The 23388-nt window shown below is 35.0% G+C and overlaps 3 protein-coding genes across 10 annotated transcripts; 1 reads left to right on the top strand and 2 right to left on the bottom strand.

Moving 5' to 3' along the window:
* Positions 1-374: 374 nt before the first annotated feature.
* Positions 375-6316, bottom strand: LOC146951070 (uncharacterized). 8 transcript variants are annotated; one of them, XM_085747024.1, is made up of 13 exons: positions 5988-6316; positions 5469-5499; positions 5274-5393; positions 4643-4855; positions 4459-4528; positions 3979-4098; positions 3689-3764; positions 3141-3292; positions 2695-2922; positions 2134-2361; positions 1152-1349; positions 999-1074; positions 375-814 (listed from the first exon to the last, which is right to left on the bottom strand). In XM_085747024.1, exons 8-13 carry the CDS (start codon positions 3141-3143, stop codon positions 777-779), a joined length of 771 nt encoding a protein of 256 aa, XP_085603150.1. In that variant the 5' UTR covers positions 3144-3292; positions 3689-3764; positions 3979-4098; positions 4459-4528; positions 4643-4855; positions 5274-5393; positions 5469-5499; positions 5988-6316; the 3' UTR covers positions 375-776. The 8 variants fall into 8 exon arrangements, 7 of the variants coding, with proteins under 7 accessions (XP_085603150.1, XP_085603153.1, XP_085603149.1 ...); XM_085747027.1 differs by having other exon boundaries at positions 3979-4032; XM_085747023.1 differs by having other exon boundaries at positions 3141-3764.
* Positions 6317-9214: 2898 nt separating this feature from the next.
* LOC146951069 (endonuclease III homolog 2, chloroplastic-like) lies at positions 9215-17670 on the top strand. The gene is made up of 11 exons (XM_085747034.1): positions 9215-9355; positions 9454-9530; positions 9660-9729; positions 9826-9932; positions 10218-10284; positions 11105-11196; positions 11381-11518; positions 11633-11737; positions 12059-12142; positions 12359-12523; positions 17535-17670. The coding sequence occupies exons 1-10, from the start codon at positions 9253-9255 to the stop codon at positions 12503-12505; spliced, it is 990 nt and encodes a 329-aa protein (XP_085603160.1). The 5' UTR covers positions 9215-9252; the 3' UTR covers positions 12506-12523; positions 17535-17670.
* Positions 17671-19228: 1558 nt separating this feature from the next.
* Positions 19229-23187, bottom strand: FTA (farnesyltransferase A). The gene is made up of 5 exons (XM_085747033.1): positions 22894-23187; positions 22618-22727; positions 20909-21029; positions 20703-20798; positions 19229-19909 (listed from the first exon to the last, which is right to left on the bottom strand). The coding sequence occupies exons 1-5, from the start codon at positions 23134-23136 to the stop codon at positions 19478-19480; spliced, it is 1002 nt and encodes a 333-aa protein (XP_085603159.1). The 5' UTR covers positions 23137-23187; the 3' UTR covers positions 19229-19477.
* Between the last annotated feature and the right edge of the window lie 201 nt (positions 23188-23388).

Below are 23388 nucleotides of genomic sequence, written 5' to 3'. Positions count from 1 at the left end.
CAACTGACATGGTAAATTCTATTGGTAACAGATAAAATATAGACTTGAATTTTAGTATAAGCCATCTTTCTTCAAAAGATTATGTTCAAACATGCATATGTGCAACATGATCAGACTCATTATGAGTTCAGTAAATTCATGAATGAATGCAATGTAACTGTAGATAGAAACTACGCACAATTGCCTAATTTCAGAAATATGCAGATCAATCCCCTTAAACTATTAACTCAGCAAATTCTTAGTGTCATCTTTGTCATTTGTCATCTGTAATGAGATCATTAGATAGGCGCAAAACATAGATGAAACTATGCAATTGTACTATAGGCGCAAAACATAGATGAAACTATGCAATTGTACTATGTCCCAAACCTTAATTTTCATCCAAAAATAATGTAAAGAGATGCATATTACTCATGTGACTTTATAAATGGAGTTCTCTATTTCGTTTAAGAAATGGAGAGGATTCTAATTTGCTATTATTGAATAAACAACAGGTTTGTTGCTAGTTGAAATATAATAATGTTTGAAACCTCCTAAGCCAAAATTAAAAAGGTCTTCATATAATGTTTGCCACTATTTAAGAATAATTCATTATGCAGCTAACAAATCTTCCCAAGATGTGAACTCCTGCCATTCTCCATACTTAGAGCTGAATGTTCCTCCACCAAATTGTTGTGCATACTCGGAAATAACACCGCGAGCAGTAGGATCACAAGTCTTTGCTATATCCTTAAGGGACATAGGTTGTGAGAAATTACATAAGGACATGCTAAGCTTCACTTTTGCTTTCTCTGAAAGATCCTCATTCCCCTTACTGCCATAACGTATATAATAACACTGCATTAGAAACAATTCGCAGCAAAATTTAAAGATAAGGGTGAAAAGTGATACATGCATTGTGTAGACTGCCACTATTTGGAAGAGAAAATACAAAACATTTTAGATCCGAAATTAGCAAAATTAAAGCATGTGGGGGCTAAAATGTTCCATTATCTCACCGGGATTGTCTATGAATATGGGAGAAGAATTAGGATAGTTTGGGGGAACCAGCAAGCGCAGAGGCTGAATAGGTGACTGTAAGGTGATAAAAGACAATTAAGGCTAATAAAAGCTATAAAAAAAAATCAGTTGCAAAATCTGGGAGTCCATACCTGTAGTGAAGCATATTGAGATTTTAAAGATGGGCTGAGAGACACAGGAATGAAAGAACATTTGACAATGGTCCCATGAACCCACTCAGCAGCAGCAGCAGCTGTAGTTGAATCAACATCTTCATTACTTATGTCTACTACTGTGTCAATAATTCGGCGATTAATTTGCTGTATTTCTTCCAAAAGGGCATGATTAACCTGCCACAGTACACAAACTCTATATCAGAACCAAAGACCAAAACATCAGATCGGTTATTGAACACAAATTTAAGAGAAAATGTAGAGCTACATAGTAGTGTCATAGCAATGACAGAAGTGTATTAAAAAAATTTACAGTGGCTTAATGGGAGAGAAAAAAATAATTGTAAACTAATCAAACATGGGCATAGCATGTGTTGTTAAATTTATTTGACCAAATCAAACATATTCCAAATGCCACCAAGTTAATGACAGTAGCATATCCCTCTAATAGCTTTTATGAGTTTACTTACTCTAAACAATACACTTCAATTTGTCCCTTTTTAGAAAAGCAAATCAACATTGAAGCAAGTACTTCAAAGACGGTTTAGAGAAATATGGAATATCGGCCTACATCTATGCTAAAATAATTTATAAACATTAAGAAATACCAGATAAGAGTTTAACATGTTTTCCATCAATATAAAACAACTGACCTCTATTGGCCACATTGCTTCTGTGAGTTCACCAACAGTGGCACAAGGGTTGAAAACAATTTCGGCGCCATTCATGCCAAAAGTTTAACAGTTTAAAGGATGGTGCCTACCATAACATATATTAATGTCAATCTTTCCAAATTCTGTTTCAAATACAGGGTGACCTGTATTTCCTTCCATATAATATGCACTCTCAGTGAAGTCTCCGACTCTTGTTACATGGTTGTGCAAAATTTTGTATGTTTATTAGATAGCTGAAAGACGGTCTATTACATTAGAAGTGGAAGTAGAAAGTTTAGAGAATTTACCTTCCTGTGTATTCCAATTATATTGCTGTGATTCCCAATCACAACGGCAGTGTTCCAAATAACCTCTCCGTGGTTCATATCCCTCTCAAGAAATGGGCTTATAATCACCATGTTATACTTCAGTGCAAAGAGTCGCAAAAATTCAGTTGATTCCCCGTCAACAGGTTCTGCAAATTCACACCACTTCTTCTCTCGTGTAGAGAAACCAAATGGCATCATCCAAAATTCCTACAATCAAATTTTGAATTTTATATAAACAAACATCGAAGGTTTTACTTTCTCAAAGATAGCCTTTTCTTGGTCGATAAAGTGTTATTTGCAAAATTGTAAAACAATACTACAAAATTTTTATAAATAGTTAGTAGATAATTCCTTTTTCCCTTTCTTTGTCATGATGGAAAATTTATGCTTATCGAACAAAAACAGTTTTTAACAAATTGTGTATTCAATTGTTTGCAGGTTTTAGTGAGTATAAAGCATTAAAGGGGAACCCCCAGAATTGCCAAAAATAAGTGTGAATGGGTTATAGGATAGTAATGATTACTTGTTTATGACAGACACCTTTTCTTCTTGTTGTTCCAGCAAAGAAAGACCCTCTTCAAGCTTTCCTAGGTGAAAGTAGGCTTTAAGCAGCATTGAACACCTCCATAGTCTGAAGTAGACAACTTTTGAGAGTTCTGAAATATCCATATATGTCACTTGGCAACCAGCAGCAATTGGACAATCATTCTTCTCAGCAGAACTAAGAGTCTTGTCACACTGATGAATCACCTCCTCATCTCTACTCAGCTGATATTTGAAACAAAAGTTAACCAACTCGAATCAATTGGCATAAATTACTACACTAAAAGGCTTATGCTGACGCTTAAGTTTTTTTTTTTTATATTAATAGATTCAGAGAATTTGAGAGAAAATACAGAAACTGTAACTTGAAAATGAAACATGCTCTATCATACATAATATAAACTTTAACGAAATTGCAGCATAATATAAGAAGAGGCACCAACCATTAAAGAGCTTCTGCTTTCATTTCAAGCAATTTTTCAGAGTGCATATTGATCATCAACGCCTCATTAATATGTTCCAATGCCCTCTCTGCATCAGAGGATGTTCTTCTTTGCAAAAGCTCAGCATAATTATAAATAGAATCTGATACTTTCTGTCATCCAGTGAAAATACTAATCAGTTAGGAAGAGGGGGTGGACATCAACACCATAGCCAATTTATAAATTGTAAATTCAAAAACCTCTAGATTTTGTGAAGGGGAATGAAGAAGAAAATGCAAAATTAACACACATCCATCAAGCAGTAGACTGTTTTTCGCACAAGATAGCGACATACAATCTCTCTCTCTCTCTCTCTCTCTCTCTCTCTCTCTCTCTCTCTCTCTCTCTCTCTCTCTCTCTCTCATCTTTACCTATCTATATTTGTATGGCCCCACTTTGACAAAATACTTCAATTCAACACTTTCATTATTAAAATATATCCAATTTCAAATAATTTTATAAACCTAAGGCAGAGCCATGTTTGCAGATATAATATCAGAAAACCTTACAATTCAAACAACCGTGTAGAATATCAACTGAGGTTCTGTTGCGTGTGATGTTCTTCTTGAACCTCTTTGTGTTTTCCTATGAATAAAGATAGAAATCTGAATACATTGAATTCAAAGAATATGCTAGCTATTGTTCTAAGTTACTTTTTTGAAAAAGTTATAGTTGTTGCTCATAAATTTGAAGACTTCGATTTCAATAAGTTTTCAACATATAAAACTTCAATATTTAAAATGATAATTTCTACATAAAAAAAATAAAAGACATTAGGGTAGAGTAACTGAGTAAATACCTGAAGAAGATGACAATGCGGATAATCTGAAACTCATGCAGACATGTAAAGGCTCTGTGAAAGTCGAAATGGTTTCCGAAATTCAATGGAAAAGTTGAATCTAACTCATATGAGTTAATTCTGGAAGAAATAAGATTGGAAAAATTGAAGCATTAACTCATATTAGAACCAAAAATTAACATACGACCACCATAAGTAACACCAGACTCAAATCATATTAGAACAACAAATTAACATACAACCACCATAAGTAACACCAGACTCAAATCATTAGCCATTATTAGAACCAAAACCAAAACAACCACCATAAGTAACAAAGACAAGGTAAAATACAATGCTAAACATCATGAGCAAACACAATAAAAGGCATCATCTCATATTAGTCTTTCTACAAAACAGAAACTCACAACCGCCATTTAGTTCTTCAACTATTTTATCTAAAGCTCAAACTTTTCAAAACAAAAGTTAAGGAATCAGCACCTTGTAACAATAACTTCAGGTTCTGCAGGCTTCTGAGCATGTTTTCCACCCTTGTTGCAGGAACAAAGTTCTACAACAACAAAAAGAGTTCCATCAAAACAAATTTAGTGATACAATGTCTTAAGGAAACACAACCTTTAAAAATGGAACAAAGTAAACATGATAACAGCAACAACAAATGTACCTTGTTCTTCTCGGCTACTATAACGTTATGACACCTACTATGGTGATATCCACCTGCGAAAATAAATTAATGTAGCCAGGTCGTGAGCAGAACATTTGGCAGATCTGAAGCAGTCAAATACTCCTTGATTGTTGTTGTGTATTCATATATTTTGTTGGTAATTCCCTCTGGTGCAGGTCCACTATTTTCCATGTTATATTTAATCCCAAAATCCTGCATAATGGAAACCAGTTGACAGTAACAATCATTTAGAGTTGGTTTTCAATGCATCAAGATCTCACTATAATATTATACAAAAATTTCTATAGCATGAATTCCTGAGACATTACCATTTATCATTGGGAGAATTTTTGAGGGACAGAAATTAATCACTTTTCATAATTGTTAAATGAGATGATTTGAATTGCTTCAGAGAAATTACTCTCAGTCTCAGCCAAGTTATATAAAACCAAGTGATTGCAATCAAATCTAAAGTTAAATCCCTTGGTTACAGGGAGAAAAGTCAACAAACATAATCAAGAGATATTTGCTCAACATAATTTAAATCTAATACATATTTTAACAACAAAATCAGAGTGCCCATGGATAAAGATAAACGATTGAAAATTTTCAGGCAATGAGTAGATCATACCCATTATCAACTTGAAGCCTTGGAGTTGTGTTTGCTGTCATCAAATAGCACCCATCTGGAGACCATTCACTTGACACAGACCATTTAAGTTGTTTCCTTTCTACATAATCCCAAAAATACCTAGAACAGCATAATGAAAAATGCATGAATTCTTCATTAGCGTATCATAAACAAATCATAAATAACAAATGGTACCTTCTCTTGGATACAAAATGTCCACTCCAACCTATCAATCATAAACATAACCAAATCACACAACATTACCAATATCAGCAAAAACACATTATTATGAAAGGACCTTAACCAAGACAACAAAATTCCATTTTTTTTCAAGAATCTGAGAAAGACCCAAAATTCAAGCATACCCTAATTCAGAAAACAACAACAAACTCAGTCAATCACCATTCTCAAATCTCAGCAACAAACCCACAAAAAATTAAAATTTCCAGAACTCATAAAAACCAATCCAAACTGCCATCAAACATTAGCAAATTACCTCTTTTTTATTCAAATTAAATTCATATCAAACATAACCCTAATAATTAAAACCGAAATTAACCCGGAAAAGAAGAAAAAAAATGCGATACACAAACCCTTAACATCAGATTGAAAGAAAAAACATAAATTCACACCTAAATTAACAAAAACTGATTCAATAAAGCATTTTTAGAGACATGCATGATCTCAGATGAACAAAAGAGGAAGAAACAATACCTCCCATGAAGATCCGTGTGTTCAACGGCGGAGACAGCGAGGACTTTTCCGACCATCTTCAATCCAATCCCACCGCCGGAGAATTCTTCTTCGGTACTCCCTCCCACCGCCGGCGATTCTTCTCAGGTACTCCCTCCCACCGCCGGCAACTTCTTCTCCGGAACTCCCTCCCTCTCTCTCTCCCTCGACCCCGTCTCTCTCTCGTTCCCGTTTCTCTCTCTCGTTCCCGTTTCTCTCTCTCTTTTCTCTCTCGTCCTCGACGACGGCGACCCTTCTCCCGCTTTCCTTCTCTCGTTCCCCCTTCTTTCTCCCGTTCCCATTTCTCTCTCCCCTTTTTTTTCTTTTTCTTTTCACATATATAGGCAAGGGGAAGCCCATTTTGTAATTTACCAAAATACCCCTCATAAGGGCAAAATGGTAATTTCCACGGCCATTTATTTTCTTTTTATTTTCTTTTTTAGTTTAGTAGAAGGAGATTAGAACTCAATATTCAACTTGGAATAAATCTAAGCATAAATTTTCAATCTTTGGCTGTTAAAGAAAATGGATATGAGAATTTGATACTTGCGGAAAATGATTGTAGAAACTATTTTGTATGAATTAAAAAAAAAAAAAAAGAAGCCAATTATATCATGTAATAGACATTGTAAAGGATGTCCTCTTTAAAAAAAAGAAGTCTTCTAAAATTTATCAAATTATGAAAATACTTAAAAGAAAGAGAACCCAAAAAATAAGCCAAAAAAGTAGAAATGATCAAGGTCAAAAAGAGGTAATTTTAAGATTTGTGTCACCTAGAGTAATAATTTTTAATATTTATAATTTTTAATGTTTGACGGCAGAACCTGTGCATCTACAGCACAAGAGAGTGTGCAAGTAATTAGTTGGTGCAATTGGCGCGTAATAGAGCATGTAAGTGAAATAAATTGTTTTCCTTCTCAACTTTTGTTGTAAATGATCAATGAGATATCACATGCTAATTGTTTATGTTTGGTACATATATGTTTTTAGTGCGAACAAAGTAGTTTTGGTAGGATGGAGAAGGTGGTGTAAACAATTTAGATTCCTTCAATCCAAACTCTGATTGTTCCTACAAATTAGAAATGATTCTTTTAGGGTTTGCGTGGGTCATGGCCCATCCAAGCCAATGAATAGCTCCGCCACTGTGCACTGCCATCATGTGTGCAAATATTTACACCTAACAAAAGAAATGTTAATAACACAAATATTAAGAAATTGGACCTTTTGATAATGGAACTTGACGAAATTGATCATGATCAAATTGAATCTTTTTTCGCCCACAATTTGTTGTTTTTCTATGAGACACATCTCCCTTGAGTTTTGCTCTTTTCCAAAAACGTTTAATGATAGTAATAAAGACCGAATACATTGACACAATCAATTTTCTAGTCCTTTTTTTTCCAGTCTTCCTTCATGGTTGTGCTGCAGAAGAAGATGAGCGACGACCTTACGCTCTTCGTTGCTTAAAAACTTGTGTCCATTATTTGTTCCTTCATATTCAAATGCATATTGTATAATTACTCCTAACAAATGATAACACAAATTTGAATCAAATTGAATAAAGAAGAAATACATTACCATTAGAATTAAGTACTCCTTCAGGTTCACTCTCATCAACATGTTGAACATTTTCTTCAAAGTCAGACTCTATATCTAAAATGTTGGTGTCATCAACTTCTTGTGGTTGGTCTTCATCAAACATAACAATCTCTATTTCCTCTTCAGTATCTTCCACATATTGGGTATAATGTTCAGGATCATTCTTTGTTTCTGAATTGTTTGTGGTATCAACCTCTATTTCATGACTTTGAGTTTTATGGTGTAATTCAAAGTTAGAATCATCTCTTGATAGTGAAGTGTCTTCAACATTAGCAGTCAAGTTGAGGTCTGGCAACTGATTTATGTTATAATCGTGATCACAAGCATTAAAAGGGGTGTTTAAATCTATGTTAAGAGGGGGTTTCATGGCTTCCTATAATTTTTCATGAAGAATATGTTTAGTTCTCTATATGTATATATACTCTTGTTTCATGCTCCTTGTTCTTAAAAAAATGGCGCCAGAAATTTGCAAAACAATTCCTAAAAATTTTAAGTTTGGAGCCTTCAAAATTTTAATTTTGGGAAGAAAAAAAAAAGAGTGATTCCAAATTTTTGTGAAAAAAAAAAAAGGAAAGTGAAGGTTCATTCATGTTCCAATTTTTTGGTGCCCGACCTTTTCCAACTAGTCTACATTCAATCCAAAAGGTTCATTCACGTTCCTTTTCTGTTTATGGGTACAATGATAAATTAATTTGAACCGGTGTTTTGTCAAAAACGGTACTATAATAAAGGACAAATGTAGTAGCTTTTATCATCGTTCATTGATATTTTTTTTTTGTGGTGGTCGGGGTTTAAACCTCAGGCCTTCCATATATTATGCATTGTCCTTACCAACTGAGCTAAGCTCACAGAGACCGTTCATTGGTAGTTAATATCACTACATTCATTGCATTTGATTACGCGCATAAACATGCTCATAAAATTTAAATGAAACATAGTACTTGGAATGATATTTAGCTTTAAAGATGAGCCTTTCATAGTAGAGGAATGCTAGCAAGACTCACTTTTAATCACTCACTCTTTTATCGGATAAAATCCATGTATGTCCTACCACTTTGTGTGTGTTCTATTTTCAAAGTGTAAACTCACAATGATTTAAACCAATAAAAGAGTGAGTATTAGAAAGAGTATTCAAAAGAGAGTGTGCCTAGCACTACTCTTCATATTTTACTATAAATAGCATGTAGCCATAGAACAAACTATGTGAGCGGATCAAATAACCTATTGAAGCCAAATTTGATAACATCAAATAATCTATCACCCATGTAAATGTTGCATGGGTGAGAAATCAATAATGACAACAAAATATAGTCAAACACAAAACATTAAACGTATGACTGTTTCTTTTTTTACCATATCAGTTTCTCATGCGTTCTACAGATTTTATAATCCAAAAGTGTTAAACGTTCTTCAAAACACGTTAAAAGACCGTCAAAAACCCTTCATTTTCATATTTTATAATCCAAATAGGTGCACGAGAATAATAAGGGTTTACATGCTTTTATTCTATTAGTTAATTTAGTATTTTTAGTTTAGTTTTATTTCCATTTTACTATTGCATGTTACCTTTGAAAATAATAAAATATAATTTTTAGTCCTCCTAAAATAGTATGTATAGTTCATTATAGTTCCCCGACAATTTCCAAAAATGTTTGTGTTTCCTTTTACTTCTGTTTGTTTGGTGCGAATCTCTGTCTTCTCTTCCATTACAAGACCAACATGTTTTTCCTCCAAAACCAATCCACACCAAGGTAGGGAAGCTACTAACTTACTTCTTCACAATACATTCTTATTATTTTCAATTCCTTTTCCTTAAATTTTCTTTCCTTAATTTTTTTTATCTCTTCAGTGTCCCAATTCAACACACGCAAAAACACTACACAACTTCAACCAAAGAAGCACTTGCTGCAAATTCAAGGCCAAAAAGTGAGACTTTATTTGACCCTTTTTCTAATCTAAGCAATTTCAATTTTCATACAAAAATTTGGGAATTCTTCAAATGTTCACATTTCCATGTATTGCAATATAATTTATGTTAGTAATTTTACTACACAGAAGTTTGGTTTGGCTGAGATTGAAGGATCTGCTGCATACACAACAGGAACAAATGAATTGGGTCAAACTAGTAAGTGCTTCTTGCATGAAATGTATAGTTTTGGGTTGATTCTATTCTATGGAAGTGTTTTTAGTTTAGGGAGCTTATAGTGCTTTATTTATGTAGATGAAAGTCCTGCCAATTGGGAAAACGTGCTTGAAGGGATTCGCAAAATGATGTATTCGATAGACACTACAGGTGATCGGGAAGATGTTGATATTCATCCTCCTAAGGTCTAAATCTAATGCTATTTATATTGACTTCGCGTGTGGTGAAAGAAATTAAGCACTAACCTTTTGGCTTATGTCTTTAATGTGATTATAAAGTTAAGTTATTTCTTGGACAGTTAAATTGTGTTTTGTTACAATAATATATCATGATGGGTGGATTGTTATTGGAAATTTATATTAGCTATCGACTATTGGGCCATTATTTTATTTTGATTTCAATAACAGTGTGAACCTTATTGTGGATAACTTTACTGTCATAATAAACTAAATTTTTATGCATATAATTAGGACAGAAGATTTGCTGTCCTGGCATCTTCTCTTTTATCGAGCCAAACTAAGGAGCATGTTACTCGCGGTAAGCATATTTACATTCTCAAATTTATGGTCATGAAAAACATGTCGAGATTTGTTTTCTTTTGTTCGTAGTTTGAGAAGCTTCATTCTAAGATTGTAATGTTATTTTTTGATAATATTTATGATTCATGACATGACTATATGAAGTAGTTTGGTCCATTTAGTTGATTCTCATCTAGTGGAAAGATGCTTTGGTTCGTTCTTGTTGTATATGTAGTAGAGGGGAGCATACCTAAGTTTGAGATCTCATTATTTGACGTTTACAATTTGATAAAGCACCGTTCAGCATTTCTTAATGTAGCTAAGTCTTGATTTTGCTCCAGAGGATGAGAAACCTATTGCCATGAAGTTGAATGCAAATGGTTGGACTAAGATTTAGAGGAAGGTTTTGAGCATGATTTGGTGAAATGGAAACAGATTTAGCATTTCCATGTTTTTTTTATCATATCCATTCAAACTTTTTCTGAACATTTTTTGACGTGTAAGAGATGTTTGGGAAGCTTCTGAAACTTATAGAATATTCTGGAATACACACAGAAAAATACAACATCACATCAGAAATAAAAATTAGTATGTATCCATTACAAGGCCTGACACAGAAAGAAAGCGCAAAAAAAAAAAATTAGATACTTCCTATATTGCATGTTATAGAAGGCTGAACTTCAAAAATCAATGAAGTGCGAATCTAACTAAATTTGAGCAGCCATTATGTGCACTTTGGACCCCAATTGTGTTTATCATCTGTCTTTTTATGTGATTAATTCTTGGTAGTTTCTCGTACAAATTTAGTCATATTTAAGAGTGTGTTTTTTCAAGAATAGGAGCAACTCAACGTCTTCGTCAAAATGGTCTTCTTACTGCGGATGCACTCAACAAAGCTGATGAAGAAACTATCAAAAAACTGATTTACCCTGTATGTTCTTTGGTAGCTTTTGAAAACTGTGCTTCTCGTATGATCAATTAATTTGGATTTGGTAGAAAATTAAAGATTCCATTTTTTAAGCTTTCGGTATTTCTTTGGTCAAATTATTTTATGTCCTTTTTGTGTTTTATTAATTGAATATCTATGCTTATACTTTTGGGCATTCTTTTCTCAGGTTGGGTTTTATATAAGAAAAGCTGGTAACTTGAAGAAAATTGCTGATGTTTGTCTCACTAAGTATGATGGGGACATACCTAACTCAATTGAGGAACTACTCTTACTTCCAGGCGTAGGTCCTAAGATTGCTCATTTGGTATGTGCGGTTTTCTTCTCGTATTTCAAACCGTTTGTTTCATTAGTTTTAAGATTCATTTTGTTAATGGTATTAGTTTTATTTCCTGAAATCATTTTGTTAGTGGTGATGTAGGTTATGATTATTGCATGGAACAATGTCCAAGGGATATGTGTAGATACTCATGTCCACCGCATCTGCAATCGTCTTGGATGGGTTTCGAGACCCGGCACAAAGCAGGTTTGTTTTAAGTTTGGTAGCATCACATTATATTTGCTGGCTAGAGGGAAAAATTATGCAAATTACTATATAAGATTATCAAGGCTTATGTTATGGGATCAATATATATGTTATAACATAATGGGAATGAAATTTTATTATCAGAACGTATCTTTTATTTATCATGATGTCTGAAATTTGCTTGACTTGCGAGTCAGCCGGTGTTTGTCAGCACTGAGAATTTTGTTCTTTGATTGGCCAGTTTTTTTTTTTTCTTGTACTAACTTGTTTCTAAGTGTCACAAATTCAAAGTTAATAATCCTCTTCCCCATGCCATATCAGAGAACTTCAATACCCGAAGAAACTAGAAAGGCGCTGGAACGGTGGCTTCCGAGGGAAGAATGGGTTCCAATAAATTATCTTTTGGTATGCATAGCTCATTCACTTCCTTTGACTATGTAGTATATAGTATAGACTATAGTATATACCAACAAATGCACCTAAATGGTTATATTTTGGATTTGGTGGGTTGTATTATTACTGCATTGCTAAAAACATTTTTGAGCTTCTTATATCATCTATCTTACAACATTGTTTGCTTATATGTAAAGCATCATCTGACTTGAATATGAAATTGAACAGGTAGGATTTGGAAGGACAATATGTACTCCTTTACGGCCTCGCTGTGCAGAGTGTGGTGTAAGTAAGTTCTGCCCGTCAGCATTCAAGGAGACTTCAAGTTCATCTTCCAGGTCCAATAAGTCTCGATTGAACAAGAAGGCTGAGTGAAGCTGATTTTTTTGTTTCTGTTGAATATTATCACAGAATCAATCAGATTCTGTCTTGTTTGACTTATTGTAAATACTAATTAATTGTAATTAGCTGTATTAGAATTAGCATTTAAAGGGAGAATAAGTAGCATTTATAGATAGAATAATTTCTCCTATTTTCTGGCAAGACTAGCACACTGCCTATTCTATAAATACCTCCTATGTACTGTTTTACAGATACATGAATATAGAGCATATTTCTATATGGTATCAGAGCAGCAAGAAATCCATAGGGTTTATTTTGCTTCCGTTTGTTTGTTTTTTCCCTTTTCTTCCCATCCCACATAATGTCTGATTCCATGTCTGATAGTGAGTCCCAGCACTCACCCAAACATTCTTCACCCAAACCTGAATCATCCCAACCTGTCAGGACATACCATGAAAATCACCCTGTTCAGATCACAACAATTCGGCTGAACGGTGCTAATTACTTTCGTTGGTCACAGTCTGTTCGGTTGTATCTCAGGGGGAGAGGAAAGATTGGCTACATCACTGGAGACAAGAAACAACCAGACAAGGCAGGCGCAGATTATGATACATGGGATGCTGAAAATTCTATGGTCATGACATGGTTAGTCAATTCTATGACCGAAGAGATAGGTGCGAACTATCTCTGTTATGATACCGCAAAAGATCTTTGGGAGAGTGTCTCTCAAATGTACTCTGATTTGGGAAACCAGTCCCAAATTTACGAATTAACTCTCCAGCTTGGAGAAATTCGGCAAGCTGAAGATTCAGTCACCAAATACTTCAATTGTCTCAAACGTATTTGGCAAGATCTGGATCTCTTCAATGAATATGAGTGGAAGTCACCTGAGGACTGCAAGCACTACAAGAAGATGGTGGATGTTAGCCGTGTCTTCAAATTTCTTGCAGGTTTAAATGTTGAGTTTGATGAGGTTCGTGGCCGAATCCTTGGTAGGAATCCTATCCCTCCAATTGGTGACGTCTTTGCGGAAGTGCGTCGCGAAGAGAGTCGTAGGCAAGTGATGCTCGGAAAAAAGACAGCCGCTGTCCCGCCACCGGTTGAAGGATCTGCCTTGGCCGTTCCTCAAGTCAATCGCAAATCTTTCCCTAATCCGCGAGGTGGTGACAAGACTGATTTAGTTTGTGACTACTGTGGCCGCAATCGTCACACTCGAGAAACTTGTTACAAGCTACATGGTAGGCCAAACAATAGCAAGGCTGGTAAGTTTGGTCACCGACCTATGCCTACAACCAACGATGCTGCTTCATCTCCATTCACTAAGGAGCAGATGGACCACCTTCTTAAGCTTCTAAAGTTCAATTCATCTCCTAATACTCCTGTTGGTACTGTGGCACAAACAGGTAAGGATTCTTGGGCACTATCTGTCCAAAACCATTCCAACCCCTGGATAATAGATTCAGGGGCATCTGAACACATGACTAATTGCTCTCATCTATTCAATTCATATTTTCCTAGTTCAGGTTCTGAAAAAGTTAGGATAGCTGATGGTAGTTATTCCAGTATTGCAGGCAAAGGCAACATAAAAATATCAGAGCAAATCACTTTGCAATCTGTTTTACATGTTCCCAAATTTGCTTGTAATCTTCTATCTGTTCATAAACTGTCTGAGGACTCTAACTGTTCTGTTCTTTTTCGTCCATCTACTTGTATTTTTCAGGACCAGAACTCGGGGAAGACGATTGGAACTGCTAGAGAGATTAATGGACTGTACTACTTTGATGAAACTCCTCTTGGTAATACAGCAATGTTCGGTTCAAGCCGTATAAGTCCACCTCTTGTTTCAAATAAAATCATGTTATGGCATAACAGATTAGGCCATCCTAGTTTTTCTTATCTTCAGCATTTGTTTCCTGAATTTTCCAAAGAAATAAGTTCCTCGCAATTTCATTGTGATGCTTGTCATTTAGCTAAAAATCATCGTGTGTCTTTTAATTCAAGAGGTTATTCTGCTTCCAAACCTTTTTATCTAATTCATAGCGATGTTTGGGGTCCTTCAAAAATTAAAACTTTATCTAGAAAAAAATGGTTTGTGACATTTATTGATGATCATACACGGGTGTGTTGGGTTTACCTCATGGAAAAGAAATCAGAAGTTGAACAAAGGTTTCAAGATTTTTTTAACATGATTAAAAATCAATTTAATACCACGATTGGCATTCTAAGGTCTGACAATGGCACTGAATACTTCAATAAATATTTAAGTACATTCCTAGTAACTAATGGGATAATTCATCAATCCACTTGTCGTGATACTCCACAACAAAATGGTATTGCTGAAAGAAAAAATAGACATCTCCTAGAAGTTACTAGAGCTATTATGTTTTCTATGAATGTACCTAAGTATCTTTGGGGTAATGCTTTATTAACTGCTTGTTACCTCATCAATCGAATGCCATCCCGTGTGTTACAATATGAGACTCCTGTGCAGGTGTTACAAAATAATTTTCCCACTTCTCGCATTATTACAAATCTTCCCCTTAGAGTCTTTGGTTGTCTCTGTTATGTTTACATCCCAAATATTTTTCGTTCCAAGTTGGATCCTAAAGCCGAAAAATGTGTTTTTCTTGGCTATGCTTCCAATAAAAAGGGATACAAATGTTTTAACCCAATTACAAAGAAATTTTTTGAAAGCATGGATGTCCACTTTGTTGAAGATCAACCTTTTTTTGAAAAAAATTCTCTTCAGGGGGAGGGTCAAAGTAGTAATGAGGAAGATAATTTTTGGGAAATTTTACCGGTTCTAGATGATATTGTAACAAATGATCACCTAGATGCTAAGATAATAGAACCTAGAAAATCTAACCTTGAATTGCCAGAACATATAGTATTTGAAACAGAGGGTGAAGAGGGAGAAACACTGAATAAAAATCCTGAACTTAAAGTATATGTTCGAAAAAAATTTCACAAAGATGGTACAGACCCCATTGTCTTTCCAGTAGAAGTTCAATCGGATTCTCCAAGTGAAGGTCCTACTGATAATCCATCTTCTAGTTCCTCCGGTAATTCTTCTCACTCATCCAATGATTTACCTGATTTGTCTTTTCCTGATATTAATCTTCCAATTGCTTTGAGAAAAAATATTCCAGACCTCAATATCCCTATTGCTGAAAGAAAACGTGCCCGTACATGCACTAAACACCCCATGTCTAATTACTTGTCATATGACAAGTTATCACACACTCACAAAGCATATGTGTCTAGGATTTCTAATTTGTTTGTGCCCAGAACTATTCAGGAAGCATTAGGTGATCCGAATTGGAAATTAGCAGTGAAAGAAGAGATGAATGCTTTGAACAAAAATAACACTTGGTGTATCACTGATCTACCTTATGACAAAAAGGCAGTAGGATGTAAGTGGGTCTTTACAGTGAAGTGCAAGGCTGATGGAAGTGTGGAAAGATACAAAGCAAGATTAGTAGCAAAAGGATTCACTCAAACTCATGGTATAGATTATCAGGAGACTTTTGCCCCGGTTGCTAAGATCAATTCCATCAGAATTCTTCTCTCTCTTGCAGTAAATTTCAACTGGACCCTACATCAATATGATGTTAAAAACGCCTTCTTAAATGGAGAATTACATGAAGAAGTATATATGACCTTGCCTCCGGGATTTGAAGATAAGCTTGGAAGAGGTAAAGTTTGCAGATTGAAGAAATCCTTGTATGGATTAAAACAATCGCCAAGGGCCTGGTTTGAGAGATTTGGAAGTGTTGTCAAGAGACATGGCTTCACTCAAAGTCAAGCAGATCACACTATGTTCTTCAAACACTCACGTGAAGGTAAGATTGCCATCTTAATAGTGTATGTTGATGACATTATTATGACAGGAGATGATATTGGAGAGATTAGTGATCTAAAGAGAAGACTTGAGGCTGAGTTCGACATCAAGGATCTTGGAAAATTAAAATACTTTCTTGGTATGGAGTTTGCAAGATCGAAAGAAGGAATTTTCCTCAACCAGCGAAAGTATATACTTGATTTACTCACAGAAACAGGGATGACAGGGTGTAAGGCAGCAGAAACACCAATGGATCCTAATGTGAAACTAAAATCAGCTGCTGAAGATGAAATAATAGATAGAGAACGCTATCAACGGTTGGCTGGTAGGCTAATTTATCTGTCACATACAAGGCCTGATATAGCATTTGCTGTGAGCGTAATAAGCCAATTTATGCATGCACCAGGGCCAGCCCACTTTGAAGCTGTTTTCAGAATATTGAGATATTTAAAGGGAACTCCAGGAAAAGGGTTAATGTTCAGAAACAGAGGGCATATACAGGTTGAAGCCTATACAGATGCTGACTGGGCAGGTAATATAAATGATCGGAAGTCTACATCTGGTTACTGTACCTTTGTAGGTGGAAACTTAGTTACATGGAGGAGCAAAAAACAAAATGTTGTAGCCAGGAGCAGTGCAGAGGCTGAATTTCGATCGGTGGCTCATGGTTTTTGTGAAGTACTATGGATCAAAAAATTCATGCAAGAATTGAAGATTGCAGGCCCAACTCCAATGAAAGTTTATTGCGATAATAAGGCAGCTATTTCTATTGCTCATAACCCTGTTCTACATGATAGAACGAAACATGTTGAAGTGGACAAGCACTTTATTAAAGAAAAAATTGACAGTGGTGAGATTTGTATGTCCTATATACCTACCAAAAGCCAAGTAGCAGATGTCCTCACAAAGAGCCTACCCAAGAGACAGTTCGATGACATGGTGTGCAAGCTTGCTATGAATGACATATTCATGCCAGCTTGAGGGGGAGTGTTGAATATTATCACAGAATCAATCAGATTCTGTCTTGTTTGACTTATTGTAAATACTAATTAATTGTAATTAGCTGTATTAGAATTAGCATTTAAAGGGAGAATAAGTAGCATTTATAGATAGAATAATTTCTCCTATTTTCTGGCAAGACTAGCACACTGCCTATTCTATAAATACCTCCTATGTACTGTTTTACAGATACATGAATATAGAGCATATTTCTATAGTTTCAGATTTGACATACATGCATAGCTAAGAGTTTGGATGTGATCAAATTATAATGAGAAATATCTTGAACATTTTGGGGCTTGGATGTGAAAAAATTGTTTATAAAAATTTTGGGGCTTGGGGCCTTTTGATTTTTTTATTTGTGGGCTTGCATAAATGTGGGCCTTTTAATCTTGTGAATTTTCAAGCCCCCTTACTATGTGGGCTGGGGCCAAAACTTCAAGGTCTCATGATATTGACACCTCTAGTCTAAATCATGAGGAAACTTCCCAGCATCTCTTTTTTGATTGCGCTAAGTCCTGGGAAATTTGGCATTGGATTATGTAGGGCGTAGGCCTCACCTTAGATACCTCCCGTTGGTATAATCTTATCATGGGATGTTCGAATTTAGGGAGCAAGATGCCCCCGGAAGTTCTTATTTCAGCAATAATTCATATCATACGGTGTATTTGGTTGAAAAGAAATTCCAGGTACTTTGACGGAAAAGCCTCTCCTATCCACAGTCTCATTCACAAGGTCATTGCTAAGGTCAATTGCAGTCATTCCTTACTCCTTAGCAACTGGGACGGGCCGTAACACTATTACTGATTTCAAAATCTCTCACAGCTTTTCCACCTTTCTCTTCGTGTTGCTAAGGCTTCGGTTTCTTCAGAGGTTCGTTGGATTCCCCCTATCATCAATGTCATCAAGATCAATGTTGACGGATCTGCTGCGGGCTCTAGCTCTTCTTTTGGTGTGGTTTTCCGAGATCATCAATCTCAATTTTTGGGTGGCTTCACCCATAACATTTTCCCAGCGTCTCCTTTGATGGCTGAATTCTGTGCTTTTTTATTTGCTCTTGAGAAAGCTATTGACAATCAGTGGAGTAGTAAATGGGTGGAAAGTAACTCCCTTTTGGTTGTCCAAGCCTTCGATGGAAAAGGTTTTGTTCCCTGGTGCCTCACTAACAGATGGAAGAATTGTATATTTAAAGTCAAAGATATTTCGTGCACTTGCTCCCACATTTTTCGAGAAGGTAACCAAGTTGCGAATGCTTTGGCTCGCAATGGTCATAGTTTGGCTCCCTTTATATCTCAGTGGTGGGATAGTAGTTTTATTTCTTCTTTTTTAGCTAGAGATAGGAGTGGTTTACCATTCCAAAGGATTGTTTTCATGAAATTTCTTGTACCAAAGGTTCAGGCCTCTCCTGGTGTTTTTATGCTATTTCTTATTTGATTAAAAAAAACAAAATACTAAAAGTCTCTAACGGCATTGTAGTGAAATTGAAAGTTTAAACTAATTGATTTCTCTCAAATTTTATGGCTTTGTATGCTGCATTTACCAGCTTTGTAATATCTGTTTAAGAATTGGTTTCATTCTAATTCTAAGAATTTTGAACAAAAGGTTTACCACAGAGTCATTGAGAATGATATTACTCCATCCATCTCGCACTTAGTGACATTTTTACCTGTTTGACATAGGAAGAAGCATAGTATACAGGTTGACTCAATAGGCTTTATTAATTTAAACAAGTTTTTCATAGATGCCCAATTATACACTTCAACATATTATCACAGTGGTTCGTTAATACAAGAACGCAAAACTAGAAGAGCATTTTTTTAAGAAAAGAAGTTGGTGAAAAATATATTCTGTTCAACTTATTTCCAATACTTAACAAGTTGTCACACTAAATTGCTAGTAATGGCGGGAACAAAAGATTAAAGAGCACAATTTTGCATTTATAAAAGTACGCCCTGATAACATATCATAGCAAAAACAACTACGCTGTTAAATATAGAAATACATCTTGAAAACATATCAGAACAAAAACAACCACCCTGTTTTCACCCAATAACTTAATTGTCAAGTTTCTCTGTCAGAAACAAAAATAAATAAAATACTTGTCAAGTATAGGGTGTTCATGACATCCAATTTCAATAGACAAAGTATAAATTACACAGACGGTATTAAGATGCCCGAGGAAGTCTACTCTTACGCCAGACCCAATAGTTGACTCTAATTGGATCAACTTGTTCTAAAATAGAGCAAATAGTTCTTGCTATATCTGAATCTTGTTCATCATTATCTGAAGTCCTTAAAGCCTCAATGGCGTCTCTGAAATCTTCATTTGGTTGATAACCGAGGCAGATAAGATCCAACAGAGTACTAAGAGCAAACAAATAATTGCTCTTTGTTCTCAAAATCTTTAAACATACTGAAGAAACTTGAGTGTCATTTACATATAATGTGGCTTCATCTTTGTAAAGTCCTCGAAGATATCTCCAAGAGCTTTCATTTTCAGGGTAGGAAATAATGGCTTCAATGGTGTAAAGCACTTCAGACTCTCTCATAGCTTTTATCCCCCCCAAGAAGGGAGACCTTGTTATGACAAAATATCTCTGTATAAATATTACGAGTTAATTTTATTGAATTTGAAAATATCAAGAATATGCTTTAAAAGTAAAATTGATAGTCAAGTTATTATTCCATACAATGCAAACATGCTACATTTAATAAGTAGGATTAGAACGTAATTATAGGTTGTAGACTTATTCCATATACAAGGCAAACACACCAAATTTAAAATGCAAATAGGAATAGAAAGCATTTCTAAGACCTCCCTTGTTTCTCTTTTTCATAACAGATTATTCGTGTACAAGTATTTAAATAGCAGCGGCTTAGATTTGTCCTGGACCTAGTACAAAGCCTAAATTCCTCTGGAGCTTATTAGGCATCATCGGATCCTATGAACATTATATGTTCTCGTAGGTTTTTACTTCCTTGTAAATTAAGTAACAGAGACGCAATATGTGAAAGGGAATATGTTGGTAATCCTTACCAAAGAATTCGGCTCATTAAATTATATTCAAGAGATTGAAGCTAAGATTGATTAAATTACAAGAGCTCTTTTGTTTGAAATATAGCACTAAAAGAGAAATCTGACACAAGGCAGAAAATTAGCAAATACTGAAGACTAGAATAAATGAAACTTTGACAAAGTAATGTAGATAGAAGTTGTTTCTCATTTTTAATTATTGGGAAAAGTAACATTTTGGACAGTGACATAAGTATACAGAATACTACATGTGTTTAATCTCTCAATTAGTTAGGAAACAATCATACAAATCCATGTTGAATATTTACTTATGTCAAGTACCAAAACTAAACATAACATGTACAATAGTTGGATACCTGATTCCAAGCAGAATTGTTAAATATGTCTTCTGCAAGCAGTTCACTACAATAATTGAGCTCATCTTCCCATCCTCCTAGGGTTTGAAGAACCCACTGTCCGTCCATACAAAAAAAGAAGCAAAATTCTATTGAGTCATGATAATAATATGAACAGGCAACACCATCTGAAAATTAGATTCGTGGAAAAGATGGGAGAAACAAACCTGCCTATGAGACCATGCATGATAATGTTTAGCGTCAATAGACAATATCTTCTTGGTGAACTCAAGTTCACTGTTTCTAGCTTCAAGTCCTAATTTCTCAGCAACCCATCGTCTATGATGCCTATAAACATCTGACATCAAGATCAATGTGATGATGTGTATGCAAAAGAAGATAAAGGAAGCACTTCAAAGTACGACTTCATGAATGTATATGGTTTATATAAGAAATGACTATCAAATATAAACTATATCCTCAAATCATGCAACTGAATGTCATGTCAATATGAACAAAGAAGAACATTCTTTACAATTCCATGAAGGGAGTAATATGCAAGAAATAAGAACAATTTTCTAGTCTCAGGCCAGCAACATTTGCTGGTGAATTATTACATTATGCTATTGGATATCACCATCATGGTTTAATATGTAAAGGTCACGTCAAGTCAATAAACATGTGTTATGCTTAGCCCATTGAACTTATTTTGTGTATTGCATTGAACAAAGACTAGAGTGTGTGACACCCACTCATATTACTTATATCGGATTGACACTGGAGGAAAGAACATCATGTTTTGAACATAAAGACCTAACTTCCTGGATGTTAAATAACATGTGTTATCCATTATTACCTTACTTCCATTTCCACTAAAATAAGTACCCAAAGACAATGCAAGTGTTTGGAGAGCACAATGGATCATCGAATACAGATCTACAACTTTCAGCAAGAAAAAAAAAATCGAGTCCAGTAACTAGTTTAATAAAGGAAGCCTAATGTTTACTACATGGAAACACTTCAAAAATAGTAATCAAGTTCATAACTGTGGTGAACCATCATCAGTAGCACATCAAATACTCTTAGCTGCATTTTACTTGATAATTTGTATAGTAACGTAGACGCAAATGCCGCTTAATTAGTTGTGTCAGATAGTTTTTAAGATTTGCCGTAGTCCACTATTAATGGTAAAATAAGGTCCCAAACACTATAGTCTAGTACAGTATGAAGAACTCAAGTGGTCCACGGACAGAAATCTAAAAATTTCAGCAAGAGAAAAGAGGACACGGATAAGCACAGATGGAATAACTAGTTTACAAAACTGGGAAATAAAAAAGATACTGCTGTAGTGCTCCCTACAGGGAAGTATGGTCACTCCATAATATAGTTATACCGTATCAAACACGTTACAGATACCAGTTTGGATACTCCTAGCTGTAATTTATAATTTGTGTACTTTTACATTGTAGTATAGATGGAAAATGCCACAATAACTAGCCGTGTCAAATAAATGTTTAAACTTGTCATATTCCTACAATATAATTCTATGACTGGAACCTATGAGCTCTAAGTCACATGACACCAATTCTTAATTTTGCCACCGCGGCTACCTTGTAAATATTTGCATCTACTTCAAACTAACAGGTGACAAATTTCCATTTTGTCAACATCATTTCAGAAGACTTGTTGCACGAACAACATGGTTTGTTCACAAAACGCCATTCTATGTCTACAAACAAGTCACACACTTAAAATAACCTATGTCTACAAATCACCAGGACCAGTAGGTAGCTCGGTTAGTGAGCTTAAAAAAACATTTTTTAAGCTTTTAAAGAATTGAATACAATCTTTCAATACGATATTTACCTGTACAAAAAAAATCACTAAAAATAGCAAATTGAAATTGAAAGCAAAGTAAGAAAGAAAGATCTCTCACCAAATCTGATAATTCTTGGAATTTCCACTTGCAACACGTTCCACAAATTCCCTTTCAACATGTAGGTCAACTTTCAATGACTCAAGTAATAACCGCCGAAAATGCCACACCTACAAAATTATCACAAATTCCATTAAATCGACACAAGATCAGGACTTTACAAAACCTAACTATCATCATTAACTCATAATTAATCAAAATGAATAAGTAATTAATTTCAATTTGCATCAAATCTGAATTCAAAAAAGCAAAAAGAAATTTGAATTGTGAAATTACGGTGTAGTTTCCGGCATTTAGAGAAATAGCTTCGGCGGTGAGAGAAAGAGCGCGAGATGAAAGTTCATTGGCGAAGTAAACAGCACGAAAGTAATCCATAACTTCGGAAAATTCTTCGGAGTAGTTGATCGGAACTACTGGATTAGGGCCGTCGTTTTGTGGAATCGGAGTTACGTCGGACCACTCCGGTCGCAACCGCAGCGGGACGCGATCGTTGCTTTCTTCTTCGATTTTTTCGGCCATCGTTTCTTGATTTTTCTTCACTCTCACTGCTAGGTATAGTGCTGTGTTCTTAACAGTGTGAAGTAGAAAGAAAATATATTAATCTTTTTTTTTGGTAGTGGCCGGGTTTGAATCCCAAACTTATGCATTGTCCCAAAAAAAAATATATATATATATTAATCTAACGATTAATTAATAATATGGTCGATTTCAATAAAATAAAATAAATCGAGAAATATATTAGAGAGATTTTTTTTGGTAGAGTAATCCAGT

This window comes from Medicago sativa, chromosome 2 (assembly GCF_051527215.1).
Source record: "Medicago sativa cultivar Bolivia chromosome 2, Bolivia_mono, whole genome shotgun sequence".
In the NCBI taxonomy this organism is placed as follows: Eukaryota; Viridiplantae; Streptophyta; class Magnoliopsida; order Fabales; family Fabaceae; genus Medicago; species Medicago sativa.
The sequence above is the reverse complement of the archived record's forward strand: the minus strand, read 5'-3'. Positions and strand labels throughout refer to the sequence as shown.